Below are 22,062 nucleotides of genomic sequence, written 5' to 3'. Positions count from 1 at the left end.
AGTGGCAATAGCAGTTTTACAGTGGGTGAAAATTGACCTGTGTAAGGGTTATCATTTTGAAATTTTGGATACTGCCAACATAAAGAACTTTAATTTTTTCTAGATTTCCAGGAGGAAAGGTGTTCAACATAAATCACATCATTTATACAAACAGTTGAGGCACAGTGAGCCATTCTTATCACTGAGGGAATGTATTTATATCAGTGTAGGGAACTGTTTTGTCAGCCAGCTTGTCAGATGCCAGCCAAGGGCCAACTTTGCAAACAAGCCTTGCCGAAGATGGCAGTCTTGGGCCCAGGTTCACTTATTTCTGCACACTGCCCTTCTTTGTAATTTATCCTGTGAGGTCCTACATAAAATAAACTAATTTTTCCTTTCTCTTTTTATTATTACAAAAGGAAAGCAATTTGCACTTAGTGTTGAGGAAGACAAAAATGAGCCAAAAAAAAAACAGCTTCTAAAATACCCGAATTAGTAGTAGAGAGAACGTGAGGAGCAGCATACATTTTAGTTGATGAGCAGTTTTTGAGCATGATGAGAAATAATAATCAGAAAAATAAGCCCCTAATAGCAACTCCCCTTTTTCCAGATGGTTCTCTGTACTGTACCATAGACACTATTAGGTTCAAAATGGCCTGTGTTGCCGTAAAGTCAAATTATAACCTTTCTTGTGATTTCACGTAATTCACTGGAAATGTTTCTGTTCCACTTACTGAAGATTGCTTCTAGGTACCAGGCAGTGAAGTTAGAGCTGAAGCTATTTCAATACATTGTAATGGCTGCTTCTGCATTTTATTCCCCCAAATTATTAAGACATTATTTTCTGACTTATAAAGGCAAGTTTCTTTTCTGTGATGCAATGCAGGCAGTGAAGTGTGGCTAGGTGTCTGAGAATATGATTTTCCTGTTTTTGAATGACCCATAATTTTTAAATGACTTTATTCTGACTTTATTTCACAAATAATTCAAATGCTATGGTGAGTTTGGCTCTACAAGTTGGTTCTTTTGCATGTCTTCAAAGAGGGATTTACTTGACAGTGTAAATGAGCTATCTAGCTAGAAAGCCTGCTAATTTCTTTTTGGTTCAGTTTGTATCTTTAAAATTAGATGTCATGTTTGATTTGTAGGCTGGCAGTCTATGGCAGTCAATATTGCAGTATGCTGCCATGAGTAATTTTCTCGAAGAAAAATACTTGCTTTTACACGGCACCAAGGGAAAAAAAAACTTGATTGACTTTTAATCACTTCAAGTATGGCTGTTTTTAGCTCATGTTATTTCTCCCAACAAACTTCACAGAACGGGTTTTCTCTTTTGTATAATAATATATAGAATCACAGTTAAAAAAAAAAAAAAGGTTGATGAATTATCTTTCTGTAGTTGTTTAAAATCTTTACAATTATTTTTATCCCACTTCTTATTTTATTTTTTATTGTTTATTTATTTATTTATTTTTTCCAGAGACAAGTTCTCACTATATTGCCCAGGCTGGACTGGAACTCCTGGGCTCAAGCTGTTCTCCCACCTCAGCCTCCCAAGTATCTGGGATGGCAGGTACTCACCACTGCCATCTCTTTATTTCTTATAGGCATTATCTTTGTATTTGTGCTCAATCCGAAAGATAAATATGACATTCTCTGTCTTTCCATAAAATAATCCATTCTAAATCCAAATGAATTTTGGATTGCTTGCTGGTTTGTGATTTTTATGGAATATAATATTTGTTAATCTAAAAAATTAAGAGCTGGCCATTAGTGTTCTACAAAAAAAAAACCAGGTTTATCAGATTATTTGTAGCACCCTGTTCCTCTTAAGCTACATTTACTTAAATACTTGCATTTGAGAAAATTTTTTACTATGTAATACCTTCACATGGTTAAAAAATTTTAAAGGCACACATAAGTAGTCTTACCCCTCCCTATATTTCTCTACCCTGATAAGATATCTGGATGTACTGTAGGTTATTTAACCAATCCCCTTGTAAATGAGCATTCGAGTTACTTCCAGCTTTTCACTATCACAGACAATGCTGCAGTGAGTAGCCTTGTATATCGTTTCACATGTATTCAGTTATAGAAATATTCCCAGAAGTGGGAAGCTGAATTCAGGGTGCTAAATTGGCATTCGTAGGTGCTGTAACATTTTGAACTTCTACATGAGCAGTGAGTGAGAGAATTATTTGCCTCTGAATAGTAGTGTTTGAGAAACTTTCTAAACCTCTATAGATAAGAGAAATAGAAGCAGAGTTTGTCCACTCAACTCATGATGGGACTGAGTCTGGGACTTGGTTTGTAATTTAAAATTTAGTGTTGTTTCCAACAGGCTATACTGGAATTGCTGTCTTAAAGTTAAGACATGCTGGTAAAATAATAAAGGTTGTTAGCTGACAAAGTGATATTAAAGGAAATCGTCCCCATTTTGTTAGTGTCTGTAAATTCATGTATCTGTATTTTCTGAGTTTTGTGGTCACAGAAGGAAAGAATGAATAAATAGAGTAATTTTCTATACTCACATTTGGGTAAAATGAAGGTGGGATATGCAAGTTTACACTTACAGTCTCTGCAGCCCATATACGTGTTCTGGTTCTGGGGTTGTTTTTGTATTCTCTGCATGGAGACTGGCAATGTCAGCATCACATGAGTACCACCTGACTCTGGTTACCTCATCTCCTTCAACCTGATTTTTAATTGTTTGGTCTTTTTTGTTTGCTTGTTTTTAACTGCTTCTTGCAGGGCTACCCCATAGGAATGTGCCCAGAATAGCCTGTTTTGTCTTTTAGTTCTGCAACATCAGAAGACAAAGAGTAAATATTGTGTGTGCATGAGGGATGCTCTTAAAAAGTGGTTCATTTTGCCTTCAGTAAGAGGCCTAGTTTCTTGATGCACAACTTTTCTGTTTGTTTTACAGTGGAAGATAGATGATAAGCCTGTAAAAATTGACAAGTGGGATGGATCAGCTGTGAAAAACTCTTTGGATGATTCTGCCAAAAAGGTACTTTCTTGAGGAGGGGTTGGTTAGTATCTATACAGCTGATGGCCATCTCTCCTGGAAAATCTTTTCCTTTTGTAACTTGGAGTGACCTTAGTTTTCAGTTTAGAAATTGAGTCAGAAAGCAGTTTCTAAAATGTCTCACAGAAAAAGTCAGAAGAACATTTTAGCTGTGGGAAAAGTTGAAGAGTTTAAAGTTTTTATATGAGGGATTGATGAACTTTTTCTCTTGATTCTTTATAGAAGACTTGAGTCTTATTTGTTTGGTGTGGTAAAATCCCAACTGGAGGGAACTTCTTGGTAATTCATAGATTCTTTTATTATGGAAATCAAGAATAAAAGCAGATACTAGGAAGGAAGTATTCCTATTAGCTTGATTCCTTCTTTTTCTCACCAGGTACTTCTGGAAAAATACAAATACGTGGAGAATTTTGGTCTAATTGATGGTCGCCTCACCATCTGTACAATCTCCTGTTTCTTTGCCATAGTGGCTTTGATTTGGGATTATATGCACCCCTTTCCAGAGTCGAAACCCGTTTTGGCTTTGTGCGTCATATCATATCCTTTATGCTCAGGTTTGTTTTCTAGTGACCATTTTTAAAAATCTGCCGATACTTCTCCCTACAAAAAACAAAACAGACTTTCATGTTAGGGCTTGTTAATGTTAGAATTTAATATTATGAGCTGTGATGTTTATCTAGTAAACATCTATCATTTATATAGTAACTGTCATTGATATTTTATGTTTAGTATGGTTATTTTATCGTAATTCATTTTTGTTATTAATGTAGAGGTTATTATCCTAATATGAGCACTTAATAGCAAAACACATAGTAATCGTGAACCCAGCTCTTCTCATTTCTAGCCCAGAACTTTTCCCATTAGACGTGGCTGCTTCAAGCCACTCATTCTAGGATATTAGGAAAGGAACTGATTTTGGAGACTCAGATCTGTATCAAGTTTACTTGAAGCTGAGGAGCTGAACTGGAAATTAGCATGAGATACAAGTGTGACTTGTATTATAGAGGAATTAAGAACTTATTCTGGAGCTAGAGAATGTGGGTTTGAAATCCAAGGTATTTGTGATCTTGTGCTAATGAAAATTTACTTATTTTTGAAATGATTTGAATACCACTCATTTATAAATATGGGTAGCATTCAGAATTATCATGAAGATTAAATGAGAGATTTTATATTGTATTTGATATATAATCATTTCCTTTCCCCTCTTTTTTATGATAAATATAAGATCATGGTCGTTGCCTACCCAGTTGATTTTTTTTCTCAAGAAGTTGAATATAAAGAACTTAATTAAGGCCAGGCACAGTGGCTCACACCTGTAATCCCAGCACGTTGGGAGGCCGAGGCGGGCGGATCACGAGGTCAGGAGATCAAGACCACCCTGGCTAACACGGTGAAACCCCGTCTCTACTAAAAATACAAAAAATTAGCCAGGCGTGGTGGCGGGCGCCTGTAGTCCCAGCTACTCCAGAGGCTGAGGCAGGAGAATGGCGTGAACCCGGGAGGCGGAGCTTGTAGTGAGCCGTGATTGCATCACTGCACTCCAGCCTGGGCGACAGAGTGAGACTCCGTTCCCCCCGCCCCCCCCAAAAAAAAAGAACTTAATTATACTTCACTATTAAAACAGATAATTTTGGTAGGCAGTTTACTTTTTTAAACAATGTTACCACTACCTAAATTTTTTTTTTTTTTTGGAGACAGGGTCTTACCCTGTCACCCAGGCTGAAGTACAGTGGTGTGATTATGACCCACTGCAGCCTCAGCCTCCTGGCTCAAGCAGTTCTCCTACCTCAGCCTCCTAAGCAGACAGGCACACGCCACCATGCCTACCTAATTTTTAAATTTTTTACAGAGACAAGGTCCCACTATGTTGCCTAGGCTAGTGTCAAAACTCCTGGCCCCAAGCAATCCTCCCAAAGTGCTGGTATTACAGGCATAAGCCACGGTGCCCAGCCAACTTGAAATATGTTTTAAAACTTCATGTTGGAGATTTATCTTCAGAGGCAGTTAGCAAACCTCTAATAAAGCAGATCCTAGTCAAAAATTGTATTATCCAGTTTGCCCTACATAGCCCCCAGAAGTGGTACCAGGTGATCCTTGACTCCTTCCGGTCATTAGATTAATCATCCCAGTGTGAATTTTTCACCGTTAAGGCAGTTCAAAAGAATAATATTCTATAGGTTCTAGAGACAGTTCCCAGGGGAATTCCAAAGCGATTTGAAAATGATAGCAATCTTGTTACAAACATCTGGCCTCCCAAGAGAACTACCTTGATGGTAATTCATTTGTTTGGTTATATTTGTTTAATAAAACAAGGTCTTATTTTTATTCATATCAGTTTTATTTATAATAGTAGGGACTACCATTATAAATATCTTCTGTTATTGGGCATCGTGGCTCACGCCTGTAATCCCAACACTTTGAGAGGCCAAGGCGGGCGAATTGCTTGAGCCCAAGAGTTCAAGGCCAGCCTCAGCAACGTGGAGAAACCCTGTCTCTACCAAAAATACAAAAATTAGCTGGGCGTGTTGGTGCATGCCTGTAGTCCAGTTACTTGGGAGGCTGAGGCACAAGAATCACTTGAATCCAGGAGACGGAAGTCGCAGTGAACCGAGATCCACTACTGCACTGCAGCCTGGGTGACAGAGCAAGACTCTGTCTCAAAATAAATAAAGTAATTAGATAAATTAAAAAATAAATTAGCTGGGTGTGGTGACGCACACCTATAATCCCAGCTACTCAGGAAGCTGAGATGGGAGGATCACTTGAGCCTGGGATGTTGAGGCTGCAGTGAGCTGAGATCGTGCCACTGTACTCTAGCCTGGGTGACAGAGTGAGACCCTGTCTCAAAAAAAAAAAAAAATTATTCTGTATCGTAGACTACATATATCCTTCATCTCTAAATCTCATGATAATTCTAAAAGATCAGTATTATCCCAGTTTTAAAGGTAAGGATACTAAGACTTGGGCAAGGAAGTTATTTGTTATGATTATACTGATTAAAGGCCAAGATTTAAATCTAGGATTATCTCTACTCTGAAGTTCATATACTTTGCACTATATTTTCCTGCCTTTCCTGTTCATGAAATTTATCTTTTTTAACTCTTTTTTAATGGAATGCTTCATGAATTTGCCTGTCATCCTTGTGCTAGGGCCATGCTAATCTCTGTATCATTCTAATTGTAGTATATGTGCTGCCGAAGCAAGCACTGTTCATGAAATTTATTTTTATTTTATTTATTTTATTTTTATTTTTTGAGACAGGGTCTCACTTTGTCGTCCAGGCTGGAGTGCAGTGGCACGATCTTGGCTCACTACAACTTCTGCCTCCCGGGTTCAAGTGATTCTCCTGCCTCAGCCACACAAGTAGCTGGGATTACGGGCCTGTACCACCACATGCAGCTAAATTTTTTTGTTTTTTGTTTTTTGAGATGGAGTCTTGCTCTGTCACACAGGCTGGAGCACAGTGGCACGATCTTGGCTCACTGCCACCCTGCAACCTCCACCTCCTGGGTTCAAGCCATTCTCATGCCTCAGCCTCCTGAGTAGCCAGGACTACCGGCATGTACCACCATGCCCGACTAATTTTTGTATTTTTAGTAGAGACATGGGGTTTCACCATATTGGCCAGTCTCGTCTTGAACTCCTGACCTCAAGTGATCTGCCCACCTCAGCCTCCCAAAGTGCTGGGATTACAGGCATGAGCCACCATGCCTAGCCTTAATTTTTGTATTTTTAGTAGAAATGGGATTTCCCATTGTTCCCTTTTGGCCAGGCTGGTCTCAGACTGCCTGCCTCGGCCTCCCAAAGTGCTGATATTATAGGTGTGAGCCATCGTGCCCAGCCTTGTTTCTGAAATTTAAATGGCACAGTGTACACAAAGCTCTTATGCCAGTTTTTGGCAAACTGTAAGTGCTTATTATATATGGTACTTAATACTGTCAATATAATATATAATATAATATAATAAAAACAAGTCTATGTGCATACAGGAAGTAATTGTAGTACTATTTGACATACTCTCCTATAGTAAACTATTTGGGTCACTTTTCTTCTCTTCTTATTACCCTTAAAATCAGTTGAACATGGTCAAGTCCACTGGGACTATTAGTTGTTTTTTATAAAGAAATAAGCACTATTATGACGAAGTCTTGACAAACTAGGTATCTTATTATACATGTTGTCTTTGAACATAAAGATGAGAGCTAATTTATGCTCTGTACCTTTTTCTTTTCTTCCTTTTTGAGATGTTTGCAGAAGTAACCAGAGAGAACCTTGTTTCTCTTGGTACATAAACATAAGGATGAAAATGAAATAGCTAAATTTTCAGTGTTTTTGCAGCAAGACAAAGCTGTCTTCTTTAGCACTATCATTATGAAAGTTTTCATATCTCTTGCTTGTCAATTTGTGTTACTTCCCTTTTATGTTTGAGTATTTTTCCCTTAACTTTATTTGAACCTATTTTGTGATGATGGGGATTCTGACCATTTATACCTCATATAAGGAGAAGAGCATCTTTCTCGTGGCCCACAGGAAAGACCCTACAGGAATGGATCCTGATGATATTTGGCAGCTGTCCTCCAGTCTTAAAAGGTATGACTATCCTCACAGATTTTTCAATCCTGGTGTTGGATTTGCCCTGGCATGTTATCATTATCAACAGAAGACTTATTATGTGCCTACTCTACAAGGATCATAGGGCTAGTCATATAAAATGAAGAAAGGAGTGTGAATGATCTAGAAGGTTTGTCCTAGCCCTGTAGTTCTGAGATTGCATTATCACAGAAATGCTCTGAGGATAAACTGTGGGAGAAAGTGCTTTGGTGGAAGAATGAAGAATGATTCTTTTTCCTGTGGCCAGTTAACAGAGACAATTAAGTGTACAAAACTATAAAGGCCAAAGATGTGAGATCAGTTATCTTTGAAGAACTCCATTAGCTTCTGTGTCTTCTGTGATCCTGTCTTCTCTCCATGAATACAGTCAAGAAGCTCTGGAGCAGTGCACTGGGCAACTCAAAAAAAGCACAATCTACAGTCTATTTCTGACCAGTGTTAGGTATAACTTGTGCAGCTGACACACATGTGTTTTATAGGTACCAAGAACTAGGTTCGTGTTCCAGTTCAGTTTCTTTCTAGCTGTATAACTTTGGGTAAATCATATAAATTATCAGGTTTAGCGGGGTCAAAAATGATGTCTAGAGTTTCTGGGAACTTGAAATACCAATTATAATAATAGCAAATGTTTATTGAACATTTACTGTATGTTGGATATTCTGCTAAATGCATTATCTCATTTGGATTTTAGAACACTCATTTTATAGATAAGAATACAGGCCCAAAGGTTAAATCAACTCTTCCAGTATCATATAGCCCAAAAGTGGTAGAGCAGGAATTCCAGCCCAAGTTTGAAACCAGAATTCATACTCGTAGTCACTATCTTCAAAACATATTATACTTAACTAGTGCATAATAGCCCCATAAATTATAAGTACAATTATTTACATATGAAATTAAGTGTAGCATCTGTGCCATACAGACTCTCTCATTGCCAACTTGTAGAGGCACCTATAAGAAAGGGAAGCAGACCTTCATTCTGTTGTTGCAGCTGAGTCCTTGCTTATCTCCTAACAGGGGCTTCGAGCTGCCCTTTGGCCCCAGCCATCATAATCTGCATCCTCTACCAGGCCACTGAAGCAGAGTTGCAGAATTCTAAAACTTAACGGCATTGTAATTTCGTTATTTTTATTCTGACTTTTGTATTTTTTAATAACTTTTATATAATTCACCTACCATACACTTCACCCATTTAAAGTGTACAGTTCAAAAGTTTCTAGTGTATTTACAGATATTTGCAACCATTATTACAGTCAATTTTAGAGCATTTTCATCGCCTCAAAAAAAAAAACCTCTGTACTCTAGCTAATCACTTCCCTATCCTTCCACTTCCCTGAGCCCTGGGCAACCACCAGTCTACTTTCTCTGTTCTCTCTTATGGACATTTTATATGAATGGAATCATACAATATGTGGTCTTTTATAACTAGATTCTTTCACTTAGTGCCATTACTTCCTATATATACTGTACACAAGGTTCATTCATGTTGTAGCGTGTACCAGTACTTTATTCCTTTCTATGGTCAAGCAATATTCCATTTTGTTTATCCATTTGTTAGTTAACAGACATTTGGGTTGTTTCTACTTTTTGGCTATTATGAATAATGTTGCTATCCATATTTGTGTACATGTTTTTAGGTAGACATATTTTCATTTCTCTTGGGTAATACACCTAGGAGAAGACTTACTAGATCATATGGTAACTCTCTTTGTTTGAGGATCTGCCAGATTGTTGTCCAAAGTGGCTGCCCTATTTTACAATCTCACTAGCAGTGTACAAGGGTTCTGATTTTTTCACGTTTCCTGCTGATTTTTGCCAACTGCCATATTGTTGGTGGAGTGGAAGTGTGAACATTCTTGCTTTGTTCCCCACTTTCTGCTGATGTCTTCCCCCTTTCCCACCTCACAGACGGATTTAGTAGCTTAACAGTAGCTGATTCTGATGTCTTATTCCTACTGCCAGGTCATGTGATGTGACAATGGCAATGAAAGGTTTCACAGACTACCAGTTGCCATGTGCAGACAGCACATGCTATGTGACTCTCTCACGAAAAGTGATTTTGTGACTCCCCAGCACATTCATTATACAGTCTAAACTCCTTCAGCAAATGAAGTGTTACAGCATTCATCCCCTAGTGACATCTCCAGCTTTCTTTTATGCCCCTCTCAAAATCCATTCTCTCACTCTGGCAATATTATGGAATTTGCAAGATGCTAAGTTATCCAAGTTTCCCAGTGACCCCGTACCTTTAAACATGTTCTTCTCTCTGGCTTAGCTATCTTTCTGTAACCTGGCTCACTCCTACTTCCAAGAAGCCTTCCCTGACATGCCTTAGTCTAAATTAGGTGGTCCTGGTTATTCTTTTTTTTCTCTTTTTTTTTTTTTGAGATGGAGTTTCACTCTTGTCACCCAGGCTGGAACACAATGATGCGATCTTGGCTCACTGCAACCTCCATCACCTGGGTTCAAGCAATTCTCCTGCCTCAGCCTCCTGAGTAGCTGCAGTTACGGACCCACGACCACACCCAGCTAATTTTTGTATTTTTTGTAGAGATGGAGTTTCACCATGTTGGCCAGACTGGTTGTGAACTCCTGACCTCAAGTGATCCCCTAGCCTCTGCCTCCCAGTGTGGTGGGATTACAGGCATGAGCCACCACACCCAGTTATTCTTAAAAGCATTTTATGCTTACCTCTGTTAATTACCACATGGAGCTATAATTATTTACTGTCTGTGTCTCCTCCTGGGCCTGCGCCCCTCCTCCAAAGCGTGAGCTCCTTTACCGTTCACTCTACTCTAGAAACCTAAGCCCAGGTGGGACTTTCTCACTTACCCCTTGGTAACCAGACCCAGCCGAGGGCCTGGTGTGGCATGTTTTGTTATGTGAATGATTGACGTTCACCTGAGCTGGGCAGCAGCCATGACCTCCTAATTAGTCTCTGCCTGCAGCCAAGTCATTGTCAGCCACCCACAAAGTCCCCTATAACCTAGCCGTCTCTATGAACATTCCCTTCTCTTTCTTGCCCTAAGTGAAACCGGACCATAATCCCTGAGGACGTAATTCCTCTGCAGACTGCAAGTGGTAGCTGATGTTTCTCTCACAGCCTTCATTACTCTGGTACTACAGGTAGAGATGGGTCTCCCCTTTGCAGCTTCCAATGCCTCCTCTTCCCTAAACCGCTCCCCCCCTCCTTTGAATGCATGTCATCACATTGTGCCACTTCTGTGCCTCTTCCTTGCAGTTAAATACAGACCTGCTCTTTTGAAGATAATTCCTGGCTCATTGGCACTCTCTAACATTTGTCCTTTCATAAGTCTTGGTGATTGCCATATTCACATAGATAATTATTCTAGTAATTTGGCCTCTCAGTTTTACTTCCTTTCTTCCCATTATCCTGTTTTCTATCGTGTCTTAAACACTTACTAATTTGGCCTCTCAGTTTTACTTCCTTTCTTCCCATTATCCTGTTTTCTATCGTGTCTTAAACACTTACTTTCATAGACGTATCCTAGTAGACCTTGCAATTACTAAGAACAAACTATGTTCAATAATTTCAGTTTTAAGTGTCCCACCCCGACCATTGCTTCCTGTTACTCTAATTTATTTCCTTCTAGTTCTCTTGTCACAGCATTTCTTCTGCCCTAGTGGCATCTGTAACCCACTTCACTTCCTCCTTACCTGGCTTAGATTCCATGACACTTCTGTAGTCCAGTTACTCTCTCCCTGTCCTGGAGGATCTTTCATATCTTCCCTATCCTCAAACCTCCTAGGCCTCCTCCCCTATCTTTACTGTCAGTGTTTTCTTGTTGGGAAGATAGAAGCCATCATAAGTCTACCATCACTACTTACCTACTTCCAAGTACCTATCTAAGACCTTCCCTCCCTGGTCTATGGGATTCTATCCCTTCTCCTTTACTTGATGTTTCCCTCTGCTGGATCATTCCGTCTGACATATATATATACTGTAATTTCTCCCAACTGAAAAAAAGAAAGAAAAAAGTTCTTTCCCCTTCTGCTCCTCAGACAGTCTCCTCATTTCTCTACTCTCCTTTTCCTTTTGTGCTATCACCTGGATCTGGATCTGCTCTTGTCTTCTCTTTTCTCCTCTTACCTGACCTGTCAGCAGCATTTGACATAGCTAATTACCCTTACCTTGTAATACTTTTTTTTTTTAACTAGGCTTCTTGGATACCACACGCTTGTAATTTTCTTCTTACCTTAATGTCTGTTCCTCAGTCTCTTTTGTGATTCTTCATCTCCCATTTTTTTTTACATTTGAAATGCCACCAGGGCTTGTTCTGGAACCTCTTCTCTATGATGAAGATCTCTAAATTTATATTTTCATCCTTAATCTCTTCTCTAAACTCTAAATATATTCCGGCATTCTGTTTGATGTTGGATCCCAATAGTCATCTCAAAGTCAACATGTCCAAAACCTTACTCATCTTTGCCTCGTCCAAACCTGCCCTCAGTTTTCTCACTTCAGTAAATGGCAGTGCTGTCCTTACAGAGCTCTGGAGTCATTTTGACTCCTCTTTCTCAGTCCTTCTGTCAGAAAATCCTGTTAGCTGTACCATCTAAATGTATTGTCTGACCATTTACCATCTCTGCTGCTACTATTCTCTGTCACATAAGTTACTGTAATGATGTTCTTTTTTTGTTTGTTTTTTTGTTTTTTTGAGACGAAGTCTCACACTTTTGTCCAGGCTGGAGTGCAGTGGCGTGATCTCGGCTCACTGCAAGCTCCGCCTCCTGGGTTCACGCCATTCTCCTGCCTCAGCCTCCCAAATAGCTGGGACTATAGGCGCCCGCCACCACGCCCTGCTAATTTTTTGCATTTTTAATAGAGACAGGGTTTCACCATGTTAGCCAGGATGGTCTTGATCTCCTGACCTCGTGAGCCACTGCGCCCAGCCTACTGTAATGATGTTCTAATGGACTTCTGCAGCCCTGTCCCCACCCATAGTCTATTCCCAGGACAGCAAGCAAAGTGATCATTTTGAAACATAATCAACTCAGTCTTTTGCTCAAAACTCACTCAGAGAAATCGCCAGAATCCTGAGGATGGCTTGGAAGTCCATACATGTCTATTCTCTGCACTCCACACACCTATGTAAACATACCCCTCATCTCCTATGGCTCTCATCCTCTCCCACTTCATTCTGTTCACATTACGTCCCTTTCTGTTCTTAAGACATTTCAGGCATGTTCTTGCCTCAGGGCCTTTGCACTTGCTGTTGCTTTTGCCTGGAACATTCTTTTTCCAGAGAGCTTGTTCTCTTACCTTTCTTGGCTCTGCTCAAACATCTGCTTAGTGAAGGTTTTTCTGCCCACCTATTTAAGAGAACATCTTATTTTTTTATACTGTCTGTTCCCTACACACACTAAAATGAAAGTCCCAAAAGGCAGACATTTATATTATGTTCACTGCCATATATTCTTACCATCTAAAACTGCCTGACCCATATAGGTAGGCTTAATAAATATCTGAATTAATGAACATTTCTAAAATGTGTCAGATCACAACTCATCAGTTCATAGACTGCCACCAAAGCCATGTAACTGCTAATAAAACTGGGCACAGAAATCTAAAAATTACTGTGATATCAATTAGTAGCAGTTGGTCAGAACTTGAGAAAATCTTTTGAGGTGTTGAAAATAGTTAAAGGAACTTCACGACTAGCTCTCCAAGTTGGGAGTTACTGCCTAGACCAGCAATTACTGAGGAGCTGTGATCTTTTGAGCACTAGTTAATGATAGGCACTGTTTTAGTCATGACAGTAATCCTAAAAGCAGATGGAAGTTCTCCCATTTTAAATATGCAGAAATAGAGCCTCAAGAAACTGCTTCATCTAAAGATAATACTAGCTTAACAATCCACTGAATATGTCCCAATAAATGGAAACAGGGTGGGGGATGTCAGCCTACCAGTAATTGGTGTCATTAAACCCTCTTGAATGGACATAGTAATGGCCTTCAGGGTACCTTAAAGTATAGATAAGGAGTCTCTGGAGTTCATTTAGTAAAACAGTTGGCATCCCTGGCCTGTGATCAGAGTAAAACCTGGAGCTAGATTGATTACAGAGTGTAAGGACTAGACACCCGGGGATTGGAGAGCATCCTTGAAAGCAAGAGTTCTTCATTTATTTATAAAAATTTGATTGCCTACTAGAAACCCAGCTAAGAGTATGAAACAAGACAAAAATCTTTGCTCAAGAATCTGCTAGACAATCCTGATTCAAGCACCAGAAACAAAGGGAAAAGAAACCTCTCAGTCTAGTGAAGAACATAGTACACATCATGTCAACAGATAGGTAATTTTGTTGATACCATAGGATCCTATTATTAGGCCTGGCATATGATAGGAGGTCAATATTTGAATTGAATGTTAATTGATGGTGCTGTGGAAGACAGAGGAGACACATCTGACCCAGATTGGGAGGCTTTCCCCGAAAAGTTTATGCCCAAGTATAGTGTTAACAAATAAGAACTTGTCAGGTGAGACAGGGGAGAAGAGTCTTCTAGGAAGACCTATCTAGCATGGCAAATACAAAGTCTAGAGATGGGAGAAGATGGTCCACATGGCTTAAAAGTCTACAGCAAGGTAAAGGGAGGTACACAGTAATTAAAGCAGGAAAGATATATCAACACCTAAGAATCAGAACTAGTATCTTGAAGAGTTAGGAGCCCTGGGGTTTTGTTTTTGTTTTTGCTTTTAAAGGATGTGTTTGTTCCCTGTATCGCCAGTGCCCAACTTACTCCTTTTCTTCGGAATCACTTGGTGCCATATTGTTACTGGTTGAATCTCTGTGTTTGGTTTTTGATTTGTTATCTTTGCCCCCATGCTTAGGTTTGATGACAAATACACCTTGAAGCTGACCTTCATCAGTGGGAGAACAAAGCAGCAGCGGGAAGCCGAGTTCACCAAGTCCATTGCTAAGTTTTTTGACCACAGTGGGACACTGGTCATGGATGCATATGAGCCTGAAATATCCAGGCTCCATGACAGTCTTGCCATAGAAAGAAAAATAAAATAGCCAATTCTAAAAGTAGCCCTCTTTCTGCTGGATCTTGCTGAATTACTGGCTTGAGGGGTGGGAGAAATAAAAAGAACTTAAAATGGGTAAAGTAAGAAATGTTTAAAAGTCCCTGTTTTGTCCTGAAATTTTAGTCTATTCTGGATAAATAGGATTTTCTGACACAGATATGAGAAGTTGTAGCTCTGATGTCTAGCTGTAGTCTCCTTGATCTGCTGATTGCATTATTTTAATTTGCTTCTCTGGGAAAGTAGTTTTGCTAAAAGCTGTACAGACATTTTCTTTTGTACCTAGCATACTTTATATAGTATAGCTTTAGGCCATGTAGCATTTTAAGACTCAATTTTAAAAAATTATTAATCTGTTGCTGACTCTGTTAATTCCTATTTCAATATGTGTTTCCTTGAAGAATTCAGGATACAACGTCTTATGTATGACAGCTTTCCTTCACACACTATTTTTGTGGGTGTGTATATATCTGATTTGGGGAGAATTTTAAAAAACGTGGCTTTTTAATTTGTTTGGAACAGACTTTCTGCCTGTTACATTTTGTGCTTTTAACTAGTTAAAGAAGCCAATGGCATTTTAGTTTTATATTGTGTTTTCCACTAGTATATCCCTGTTGATTTGTTTGTGCCTTTTATTAACTGCCATTTTCTAAAATTTTTTTCAATAAAAGGAAGGAAGATGTGAAAAAAATGAGTCATAGTCTTGATGGAGAGAACAGAGAAGCAAGTGTTAACATCTTTCTACTATAGGATTTTTTCGTTTTTAGGCTATTTTACTTGTCAGAGGCCCCTGAGAACCTGTAGCTGAGGAACTCTTAGCTTTCCAGTGATAACAACAATAATAACAACATTCTGTACTTATTTTGTGTCAGAAATGCTCCAAGTACTTTACATGTGTTAATAATGCTCACAGCAATCCTAAGAGGTAGGTACTGTTATTATCCCCATTTTACACGTGAGGAAACTGAGATATAAAAGTTAAATAATTGTCACACAGCTAGTGTTAGAACTGGGATTCAAACCTGGGGAGTCTGGCTTCAGAGTTTGTGGTCCTGCAGAGACAAAACAGCAGTTTTTCCAGTGTTTTCCCAGTATGGTCAGAGAAGACCTGGGTGCTTGCCAAGATCCTTTGACCTTTAGGAATATTTCCCTGCAGATTTACAAAATCCAACTGAGCCTAGTCCCCAACACTATATTTAGTTTGTAAGAAATTACCATTATCGCATTTCCTGTTTGTCTTGGGAAGGTTGTCCTATCTCACACCACATAGTAGGGAATTGTGAACAACACTGGACAGAAAGTTAAAGCCTTGGATTCTGTACTCTTCATTCCTATAAACCTTGGGTAAGTTGCAGAATTCTCTCTGAGCTTCCGGTTTCTGCTTCCTTTCCCTCCCACAAGGTGATAATCCTAATCCGTGAGCTTCTTAAAGTTTCTGAAAGCATGTAACCAGATAAGTGTATTTTTACAATGGAGGAGTTACAGTCATCTGGGTATCTGTGGGAGATTGGTTCCAGGATCCCCAAGCATACCAAAATCCAAGGATGCTCAAGTCCCTTATATAAAATGTGTAGTGTATTTGCATATAACCTACACACATCCTCCCATATACTTTTAATCACCTCTGGATTACTTATAATACCTAATACAATGTAAATGCTATGTAAATAGTTATACTGTATTGGTTTTTTATTTATATTTTTTGTTATTTTTTAAAATATATTTTTAATCCATGGTTGGTTAAATCTGTAGATATAGAGGCCAACTGTACTGTTAGACACAGGGGTCTCAAGGCTTGCAGATAGAGACAGTGAATAACCTCTCCATGATGATCCCTTAGAGTTCCCCCAATATGCTTTTTTCTTTACATGTACATGCAAATATGTATCTCCACATACACTTTTTTTTAAACAAAAATTGAATTATATTGATATATGTCCTGTAATTTGTGTTTTAAACTTAATATGTCTTAGGCATTTTCCCTGTGTGTGTGTATAATGCAGCTATTAAAAATGAGTCTGAGACCAGGCATGGTGGCTCACGCCTTTAATCCCAGCACTTTGGCAGGCCAAGACAGGTAAGTCACACCTGAGGTCAGGAGTTCAAGACCACCCTGGCCAACGTGGTGAAACCACTGGGCATGGTGGCAGATGCCTGTAATCCCAGCTACTTGGGAGGCTGAGGCAGGAGAATGGCTTGAACCAGGATGTGGAGGTTGCAGTGAGCCGAGGTTTCATCCCTGCACTCCATTCCAGGCAACAAGAGCGAAACTCCATCTCAAAAAAAAAAAAAGTCGGACATACATATATAAAAGAAACTGTCCTAAAATGCCACAAGTGCAAAGGCAGGGGACCAATTGCAACAAGTAGCTGGGGTGATAACCCCTGTATATATATATATACACACATAGGTCAGTTTCTTTTTTCTTTTTTTTAAGACAGAGTCTTGCTCTATCACCCAGGCTGGAGTGCAGTGGCGCAATCTCGGCTCACTGCAAGCTCTGCCTCCCAGGTTCATGCCATTCTCCTGGCTCAGCCTCCTGAGTAGCTGGGACTACAGGCGCGTGCCACCAAGCCCAGCTAATTTTGTTGTATTTTTAGTAGAGACAGGGATTTCACCGTGTTAACCAGGATGGTCTCGATCTCCTGACCTCGTGATCTGCCCGCTTCGGCCTCCCAAAGTCCTGGGGTTACAGGCGTTAGTCACCGCGCCCGGCCAGGTCAGTCTCATTTTTAATAGCTACATAATATTCATAGTATAAGTGTTTTTACTTTAATTCCCTATTGATCATAGTTTTTCCCCAGTTTTTTTCACTATTCCAGGAAGGAATGTGGATTGAAGAGAGGGGAAGAAAATAGGTCCTCAAAAGAGAGACAAGAAACCTGGGTTGTTGGCAACTTTTTTCTAATTTGTGACCTTGAATACATCCTATTCTTTTTCTAGGGTGAAGTCTCTTGTTAAAAAAAAGTTTGAGAGAATGTATTCTTTTGAGATTATGAAGACTCCTTACCCTCTGGGAAATATAAAACATCTCTTATGATTACAAAAAATGTTGGGTGCCATATCCCCAAAAGGTGCCTATAAGCCCCACTTGAGACTTCTTGGACTACATGGATCTCTTTTAAGGTTTTTCCCTGACTCCAGAAACCAGTTGAAGCAGTTTAGGTTTGCTGAAGAAGTGGGTTATCAGCCCAGCTACATGTTGCAATTGGTCCCCTGTCTTTTCACTTGTGGCATTTTAGAAGTGTCTCATCACATGAACAAACAGGACCCTCTGCAGGCTCAAGCCTCAGCAAGGGCACACTTTGTAGAGCTGCGGAGCATCTCTGGCCAGCTTCTGACACATGCATCTACTGAGTGGCCACTTCAGCCCAGTCCAGAATGCTGCTGGGCTGCTCTGTACCCTCTAGTAGATCTGCAACACCCTTGCTACCAGGAAACCCTGACACCCATCACATCATCATGAGTGAAGTTCTCAGTTCCTCACACTTAACCTCAGATGGACTTCTTTTGAGAACATAGAGGGCCACTGAGGACAGTGGAAAAAGATCCTAATGTTTTTTCATTATTTGCAAATTTCGGCTGCTAATGTGTATTTAATGTTTGTCATGCTTTTATGTATGTGTAGAAACAAGTTTTGCTTCAGAACAATTTCGGGGAATGGAAGAAGATGCAAAGTCCCTTTGCATACACACAAGTTGTGTTCTTCTCTGGACCCACGTTCCTCCTCAGCTTAGAGCCCCATCTCTCACTAACTCTACCTTTTCCACTCCTGGCTAGCCCTACCCACACCCCAGACCTTTTCTCCGTGGTGGAAGTCATCAGAGAAAACTGTTAATAGCACGTTAATTTAGACTTTTAGAATATATCCTGTCCCCACTGACAGCCTTTTTTGTTACTAAATTAGAGTATTCCTAACAACCCACCCTATGGTCCCCATCTGAGAATAATGTTTTAAATACATACATCATTGTCTGTTAATAAGGAACTGGGGAGGTGGTTCCAGAGTTCCTGGAACAGATTCAAAGACGGTTGCTGAAACTATGTCCTGGTTGTTGCTTACTGTCTTCTAGAAAGAAGTACTTCATCACTAATCTGGCATTCAGCCTCTGGTCTGCCCCATTTTAACTGCTGCTACTAACATTCTTCCTGTATAGGCAGCGGGTTCTTTCTCCTTTCAGATAACAGTCACAGAGACACATACTTACATGAGCTTCAAAGAAGGGAAATTCCTTACTCCTGTGGACAGAAACCAGGTGAATTGTTAGAACTTTGGTTTATTCACTTGGGCATAGAGGGATTCAGGGTACATAATGCTTGTTAAGGAAGAATGGAAACTGTTGGGCTGTCTTAGAGCCAACCTCCTCCTACAGTCTATCATTCCAGGCTTAGACCCATGCCGACACAACAGGAAAGGTCTCAGGTTTTTCTTGGCTGCTATAAAGGAGCAATAGCCCTTTCAGAGGGATTTCCCTGTGACAAACTGTTCTGGGAAGCAATTGATGAGGATTGAGTAGTTGTCAGGCTCTTAGTGCCCCAGGGTTGGTTGATTAATACTGTCAAAGGTGACCCACTGGAGAAAGAGAAACTTGGAAGAGACAGTCTGCCATGAGCCATGAGTGTTCCTGCATGTATATTCTTGCCTCATGTGAATGTAAGACTGACCATTCTTCTTGGGCTGTACCTCAGTGTTCTGTTAGCAGTAAGCTACCTTGAAATGAGCAAATTTGCCTGTTGCTTACTATGAAAGTTTTGAGCACCCCTCCCCTCACAAGCTTGGGGTCTGCATATGTAGGCATCCATCTAGGTCTACCCTGTGGCACTTTGCGGGGTGTAGGCCATGGGCAGCTGGTGCAAACATCATGCTCATGTTGCTGGCTATACCATAAGTAATAAAGTTATTTGTCTCTGACCCAGGAATCTCATGTCTTCTGGCAACATCCATGAAAGCATAGCAGGCTAACTTGTTAGCTTACAAGTAGGATAAAATTCACAGATGTGAAAGTTTTAGTAATGAAAATTGGATCCTGACCAACATGGTTTTCTAGAAGAGAAAGGACAAAGGCCTTTCATGGGCTGGATTACGGGATAAAAGAAATTCCCTAGGATCTGGTAGCAAATCAGATATTCCCAAGTGAGGGAGGAGGAAAGAGTCCTGAGAAAAGTCCCACCTGAAGAAAGAGTCCTACCTGAGAATATTTTGAGGCTAAGGAGCAAGAGGTAGGATTGAAACATGCTGCCCAAATTGTACTTAGGTTGTTGCTCAGTCTCTGGGCAGGAGGCAGGAGGATGTTTTGACAATGAGGCAGCAAGCTCATGGCTCCAGCTGAAAGGCAGTACGGCCAAGGCTGATGAATGATTTCCCAAAGATGAAATAAATGATGGCAGCAATAAGGATATAGAACTTTGAACTAAAAACTTTAGCTGTTTGTTGAGTCCAAGTAGGTAGCCACTTGAACTGAAAGTAAATACATGGCCTTGCTGACTGACACAAAGCTGTTCTCCTTATGGCCTACACCCCCAAAAGTGCCACAAGGTAGGCCTAGATGAATGCCTACAAATGCAGACCCCAAGCTTGGTGGTGGGGGTGGGGTCCTCAAAACTTAGTGAGCAATAGGTAAACCTGCTCATTTCAAGGTAGCTTACTGCCAGCAGAACACTGAGGTACAGCCCAAGAAGAATCATCACAGCCTTAAATTCATATGAAGGAAGAACATACATGCAGGAATACTCAGGGCTCGTGGCAGATTGCCTCTCCCAACAGTATCACTATCTTGAGAGTCATCCTATTGGAAATGTTGATAAGGAATTTGTTCTTGACTTTAGTTGCAGTCATCAGTGACACCACCTCAGCTCTGGATGGCACTTAAATCATTGGCCAGAGTGGTTATGGGTGACAGAATTGCTCTTCCTCTTTGTGGGCCAAAGTGGAGTCAGTGCAATCACTAATACATCCCACTGTGACTGGATTAATGTCTCAGACCAAGTACAAGGTCAATACAGAAACTCGAGAATGCCAGTTGATTTTCTAAGGTAGATCCTGATGGCTTGTTGATTTTTTTTTCCCACTTTGTTGGATACAGGCCCTTGGATATGACTGAAGTCAATACTGATTGGTCTGATCCTGTTACATGGTGTTCTGTTGATAGTATCTTTAATTAAATGTTATAAAAGACTTTAATGGACCTGGTCCCAGTTTCTGTCAGTTTAATCAGAGTGACAGGTGGAGTGGCATACTCATGGTGGCACAGAAATGAAAGGTACATCTTGTTGGGAGACAATTTTCATGGGTCTCTAGCATTTCTGCATATTTTGCAAAGAGAGACACTGACTATCTTTGTTCCAGACTTTTTGTCCAGGAATGTTTGTATAGCAAACAACCTTAGAAGGTATCAGAGCAAAAGGTGCACATGTCCACTGCCCATTATTGAAGATTCAAGTTCCCTACGCTCAAAGTTCCTCTCCTTTAATGCACTCCATTGCATGTGCAGGTATCATCTGACTCTCTGCGTCATCATATGGGAACTGGAGCTCAGAACTGGCACAAATGCTGGTACTCTGGCTACCGCTATTGCTGTAAGTAACAAACTATCCTTTTTACAGGTAGTAACAGGCTACCTTATTAGCTTGCAGGTAAGATAAAAATCTCAGACCCTTCACAATTCTTGACAGCCCCACTCCTACTTCTGCCTGTCCCATATCTTGGAAGCTCCCTAACTTCTGTAACAGGAAGTTCCCCCGATACTCCTGTGCCATCGTACTTGATCGCATTACTTCTTAATACCCTTCTGCATCCCTCTTCCTTCAAACTTTTACATAATTCTGCTCTGCTAACATCTGCGCCAGGCCTGATCCCCTCACTTTAGTTGCTCACAGTCTGCTGAGACACTTAGACAATCTCAATGCAATAGAAGGAGGTGCAAAGTGCTATGGGGGCTTGAAGAGGAGTATTTGTTCTGTCATGGAGGTCTGGGAGGTCTTCATACAGGAAGTGAAAACTGAGCCATGAATGAGGACTTGGGCCATTTTACAGATGAGGAATCTGAGGCACAGAAGTTTAATAAGTTGCCAAGATCACTCAGCTAGGAAGTGGGAAGAGAGGATTGGAGCCAGGATTCTCTACCTCCAAATACAGAAATTGATCCTTAACTTCACTGTCTCAGGCATAAGATGAGACCATCTGAGTTTACCTCAAATAATTTAGAAAGATTTGATATTAGCTTTGGGTCTATAAAATTTGAGATCCACAGAGTTGGTGATTGTGAACTTGAAGAAGTCTGATAAAGAACCCCACGATGGCCGGGCACGGTGGCTCACGCCTGTAATCCCAGCACTTTGGGAGGCCGAGGTGGGCAGATCACGAGGTCAGGAGATCGCGACCATCCTGGCTAACACT

At 40.3% G+C, this 22,062-nt stretch overlaps 1 protein-coding gene across 2 annotated transcripts in view; it reads left to right on the top strand.

Annotated features, from left to right (window-relative positions):
* SPCS2 (signal peptidase complex subunit 2 homolog (S. cerevisiae)) overlaps positions 1 to 15,357 on the top strand; it is a 29,223-nt gene extending 13,866 nt beyond the window's left edge. The window contains exons 2-6 of one of the 2 annotated variants that reach the window (XM_011942030.1): positions 1,460 to 1,552; positions 2,906 to 2,989; positions 3,384 to 3,544; positions 7,466 to 7,600; positions 14,472 to 15,357. In XM_011942030.1, the coding sequence (XP_011797420.1) occupies positions 1,460 to 1,552; positions 2,906 to 2,989; positions 3,384 to 3,544; positions 7,466 to 7,600; positions 14,472 to 14,658 (660 nt within the window). In that variant the 3' untranslated portion in view covers positions 14,659 to 15,357. The remainder of the gene's footprint in view (positions 1 to 1,459; positions 1,553 to 2,905; positions 2,990 to 3,383; positions 3,545 to 7,465; positions 7,601 to 14,471) is intronic. The other variant, XM_011942031.1, reaches the window with a different exon arrangement.
* The last annotated feature ends 6,705 nt before the right edge of the window (positions 15,358 to 22,062 follow it).

This window comes from Colobus angolensis, unplaced genomic scaffold, assembly GCF_000951035.1.
Source record: "Colobus angolensis palliatus isolate OR3802 unplaced genomic scaffold, Cang.pa_1.0 Scaffold205, whole genome shotgun sequence".
In the NCBI taxonomy this organism is placed as follows: Eukaryota; Metazoa; Chordata; class Mammalia; order Primates; family Cercopithecidae; genus Colobus; species Colobus angolensis.
The sequence above is the reverse complement of the archived record's forward strand: the minus strand, read 5'-3'. Positions and strand labels throughout refer to the sequence as shown.